Source organism: Morus notabilis, unplaced genomic scaffold, assembly GCF_000414095.1.
Source record: "Morus notabilis unplaced genomic scaffold, ASM41409v2 Scaffold1684, whole genome shotgun sequence".
Lineage (NCBI taxonomy): Eukaryota > Viridiplantae > Streptophyta > Magnoliopsida > Rosales > Moraceae > Morus > Morus notabilis.
The window spans coordinates 19,202-24,070 of NW_010361024.1; the positions used below are offsets into that span (position 1 = coordinate 19,202).

The following is a 4,869-nucleotide window of genomic DNA, read 5'->3' on the forward strand; positions in this document are numbered from 1 at the left end:
TTTCATATTGGTCTATGTTCTACTATTTCTGAATTTTTTATTATAATAAAACTTAAGTCTCGTTCACTTTACAGATTTGAGTTTTTAATTTGAGTTAAGATGTGACATTTGTTGAGAACTTTTTATTATAGTAGAAAAAATTAAACATGATATTTTCTAAAAAAATTTTACTGTAAAAATTTAAAATTGAAAACTCAAATCAGTGAACTGAACGAAGCCTTAAATTCTAAAGTGAAATCAACGAAAAGTAGGGACCTCAATCTTCGTCTTCCTTTCACCCATGGTCACAGAACTCTCTCTGACTTCTCTAAAATGGCAAAACCAGAGAAATTATATTTTACTGTAAAAATTTAAAATTGAAAACTCGAATCAGTGAAGTGAACGAAGCCTTAAATTCTAAAGTGAAATCAACGAAAAGTAGGGACCTCAATCTTCGTCTTCCTTTCACCCATAGTCACAGAACTCTCTCTGACTTCTCTAAAATGGCAAAACCAGAGAAATTATTGCCCGCCATGTGCATTTCCTCTGTCCCAGCTCGTCTCACTCTTCTCGCCCTCCTCTCCGCCACCACTTTCTACTGCTTCTACAAATTCCATCGCCTCAGAAGCCTCAGAATTTCCCTAAACCCTAACCCTAACTCTAAATCTTCCTCTTGCTTTCGCAGAGGCAAGCTCCTCTTCATCTCCGAAACAGGGACTTCCAAAACCCTAGCCCGTCGTCTTCTCGATCTTCTGAACTCCAACGACCTTGCGTTTGACCTTGTCGACGCCAAGGCTTACGAGCCCGAGGACCTCCCCAAGGAAACCCAAGTTCTGATCGTCGCTTCGACGTGGGAGGACGGAAAAGCGCCTCCGAGCGGGAGGTTCTTCGCCAATTGGCTCGCCGAGAGCGTCGAAGACTTCAGGGTCGGATCGCTGTTGTTATCGCAATGCAAGTTCGCAGTTTTCGGCGTCGGGAGCCGAGCTTACGGCGCGACGTACAATGTGGTGGCGAGGGACTTGTCGAAGCGGATGAGGGGGCTGGGCGCGGCGGAGATGTTGCCGGTTTGGGAAGGGGATGTCGACGGCGGCGATCTGGAGGAGGCGTTCGACGCTTGGAGCGCGAAAATGGTGAAGGTTTTGAATGACGATGTGGTGGAAAATGGTGGAGCTTTGAGTAATGGAGTTGGTGCTGAGAGTGATGCAGAGAGTGATTATGAGACGGATGAGGAGTACAGCGTAGAGTCGGAAATTGTTGATCTTGAGGATATTGCTGGCAAAGGACCTTCGAGGAGATCACCGGTAGTGGTTCAAACTAATGGGACTTCGAATGGGAAAAAAGATATGGTTACTCCAGTAATTAGGGCGAGTCTAGAGAAACAGGTGTTGTTTATTTATCCTTTTGCAGGAATCACTTTCTACATAGAATCTTATTTTGATATACTGATTGGCTATTTTGCAATGACCTTAAATGTGCAGGGATATAAGATCATCGGTTCACATAGTGGTGTCAAAGTCTGTAGATGGACAAAGTCACAACTTAGAGGCAGAGGGGGTTGCTACAAACATTCATTTTATGGTATAGAGAGTCATAGGTAATTTTCATCAGAGGCTTGTGATTAGCTAAGTTTTTGGTTAATGAATTTTCAGGGCTTTTTTTTTTTTTTTTTTGTGTGGGTATGTTACTATGTTATGAGTTATCCACTTTTTTATTTGATTTAGTGGACTTTAGTTGATAAGTGGTAATGTGATGAAACAGGTGCATGGAGGCGACTCCTAGTTTAGCGTGTGCGAATAAATGTGTCTTCTGTTGGAGACATCACACGAATCCTGTTGGAAAGAGTTGGCAGTGGAAGATGGATGATCCGTTAGAGATTGTGAATTCTGCTATTGACCAGCACACAAAGATGATTAAGCAGATGAAAGGAGTTCCGGGTACTTTGAAGTTTTAATACGAGTTATATGGACTGGCATGTATGATGTATAGCATAATGATAAATAAACTAGATAAAATCCTGTTAGGATGGCTGAGTTCTATATTGTTAAAGTATGAACTTAGCATGTGGATTATAACTATTTGGGTACCCTCTCCCTATAAGTTAGTTTTTGGGATGAGTTCTACCCAAGGGTTATAACAATTGGTATCAGAGCATGTCTTACCTCAGGCTCACATTTCGGAAGGGGTGACCTGGAAAGGCCAGAGTGGGCCATCCAGAGTGGGCTGCTGTGGACGTCGGTGTCAGAAGCGTGGTGGTATTTAGGATCCTGGTTGAGTCCTACATTGCTAAAGTATGGGCTTAGCATGTGAGTTTATAACCACTTGGGCACCCTCTCCTTAGTACAAGCTAGTTTTTGGAATGAGTTCTACCCAAAAATTATAACAAATCCCTCTACAATGCTTGCTTTTTTTTTTTTTTCTATTTGAGCTACACACTTGTTCATTCCTCAGAAGTTTCAAGCCAGCTATCCAAAATATGTCTAATCTAGCAAGCTATCTGTTCAGAAGTTTTTTGTGATTTACAAGCGACACGTTTCCCAATTAAATTAAAGAAAGCATTGCAATTATGGATCTACTTTAGTCTTCACAGCTTATTTACCATGGATATTTCTTGAGTTGAGGACTTATAATATTTCCTAAATGAAATGTCTGCTGATATTTAAGTGATCCCTATAGAGATCTTCTTGTGCAGGTGTTACACTGGAACGATTAACAGAAGGTCTCTCTCCCAGGCATTGTGCCTTATCACTTGTGGGTGAACCCATTATGTATCCCGAGATTAATACACTTGTTGATGAGCTGCACCGGAGGCGGATTTCAACTTTTCTAGTAACAAATGCTCAGTTTCCTGAAAAGATTAAGATGCTGAAGCCTATAACCCAGGTTCACATGCTACTGTTATTCTTTCTATTTCTTAAAACACATTTCTTACGTGTTGTATCCTTTTTTTCTTTTTTAATTTTTTAATGGTAAACTTCGGCTGGACCGTGCAGTTATATGTAAGTGTTGATGCTGCAACAAAGGATAGTTTGAAGGCAATTGATAGACCACTTTTTGGGGACTTCTGGGAGAGATTCCTTGTAAGCACCTTTTCCCCTCCTTTGTTCATGATATTGAGGTAGGTTTTTCGTCTTACTCTTATATAGAAAGTTAAATAGGCAAAGGAATGTGAAAAATTATCTCATGGAGAAAAATAGATAGATATATACATAGAGGAAGTTCTAGTTACCTATATTCAGTTTCGAGGTTACTTCTCTAAATTCAAGGTTCAACTAATAGTTCCTGAATTTCATGGAAGAATTGCCCTTTTGGGATCTAATTTCTGAGATGCAAAATCATAATGCCTTGTTGCATGGTCTAAATGATCCATTTCAACTTTCAAGCATTTTTCCTATCTGAATTATAGCATCCATTCTCGTGGCTGGGGATAAAAAGTAATAAAGCCATAAGCTGCTTGCTAATTGTAAAATCAATCTGATCTGGACCAGTGTTGAACCTGCTCTGCAGAAAAAAGCTACATAATTAACAAAATAGACTGTCTAGGAAAAAACCCCAAGTAGTTGATATAATATTTACCCATTTTTGTTTTTCATCATTTGAATTAATATGATTTAGCAACTCAGTTGTTACTTTCATGCGTGATATTTTACTCCCAGGATTCTCTGAAAGCTCTTCGAGATAAACAGCAGCGTACTGTTTACCGCTTGACTTTAGTGAAAGGGTGGAATACAGAGGATGTGGATGCGTATTTTAACCTCTTTAGCATCGGCAAACCTGATTTCATTGAAATCAAAGGCGTTACATATTGCGGATCGTAAGTTCTTACTTTTTTGTTTGGTGAAATTTGGTGCTGGGCCAATTTTTTTTTTCATTATTTTTACTTTTTTTCTTTTTAAATCATCTCTAATCATGGCAATCCCTGCAGATCTGCTACATCAAAGTTGACAATGGAGAATGTGCCTTGGCATTCCGAGGTTAAAGCTTTCTCGGAGGCCTTGGCCTTAAAAAGCCAAGGGGAGTATGAGGTTGCATGTGAACACGTACACTCATGTTGCGTCCTCTTAGCAAAAACTGAGAAGTTTAAGATTAATGGTCAATGGTTCACGTGGATAGAATATGAAAAGTTCCATGACCTGGTTAGTTGCAGCAATGATTTTTTTTTCTCGGTTCTTTTATGCTTATATTGTTTAATGATTTCCTACTTATGAAATATGGATAATGCAGGTCGCATCTGGAAAAGCTTTCGATAGTAAGGATTACATGGCTGCCACACCATCTTGGGCTGTCTATGGAGCAGAGGAAGGTGGGTTTGATCCAGACCAATCAAGGTATAAGAAAGAGCGACATCATAACAGACCAAACCGAGCCACCGCCAGGCCAGGTTAGAAACCTTACTGGCATTGGACGAGAATTTTTCTTTTTTTGTCATTTATAGATTCGTCTTTCACTTCTGTACGACAGATTTTTTATTAACGTCATTCTGAATATATACAATGCTCTTGATCCGGATCCATATACTGAGACCTGCACTGCGGTTATTCATTTTTTAAGGCCCCGTGTTCTTTCTTATTGTCACTTGCCCAAGAGCTCAGTTTTGTCTGGTAAAGTCGACTAGATTAAATGAGAAGATCAATCTGGTTCCTTTGCCTTCTCTCTCTTCCTTTTATGCACTTTATAATTGTGATTTAGTAGCCCTTTTCTCTTTTCTTCTTCTTCTTTCTTTTCTTTTCTTCCTTTTTTTTTTTTTTTTTTTTTAATTTATGCCACATTTCAAGATCGATCTCTTTAACGTGCTAAATAAACTAGTGTTGTGTGTGTAGAAAAATGCTTGGGGCACCATCATTGATAGAAAATGGTCCCACTCATGAACTCCATAATGTGAGACTTACAGTT

The 4,869-nt window shown here is 39.4% G+C and overlaps 1 protein-coding gene across 1 annotated transcript; it reads left to right on the forward strand.

The window, feature by feature from the left end:
* The first annotated feature begins 398 nt into the window (after nt 1-398).
* On the forward strand, nt 399-4,489 carry LOC21386868 (S-adenosyl-L-methionine-dependent tRNA 4-demethylwyosine synthase). Its single transcript, XM_024165614.1, has 8 exons — nt 399-1,361; nt 1,458-1,573; nt 1,738-1,913; nt 2,669-2,859; nt 2,970-3,056; nt 3,633-3,790; nt 3,902-4,112; nt 4,201-4,489. Exons 1-8 carry the CDS (start codon nt 483-485, stop codon nt 4,360-4,362), a joined length of 1,980 nt encoding a protein of 659 aa, XP_024021382.1. The 5' UTR covers nt 399-482; the 3' UTR covers nt 4,363-4,489.
* The last annotated feature ends 380 nt before the right edge of the window (nt 4,490-4,869 follow it).

Coding starts and splice junctions, on each gene's coding strand:
- LOC21386868 (XM_024165614.1), top strand. CDS start 483: ATGGCAAAACCAGAGAAATTATTGCCCGCCATGTGCATTTCCTCTGTC. Junction 2,860..2,969: donor TGCTGAAGCCTATAACCCAG/GTTCACATGCTA, acceptor TGGACCGTGCAG/TTATATGTAAGTGTTGATGC. Junction 3,791..3,901: donor GGCGTTACATATTGCGGATC/GTAAGTTCTTAC, acceptor CAATCCCTGCAG/ATCTGCTACATCAAAGTTGA.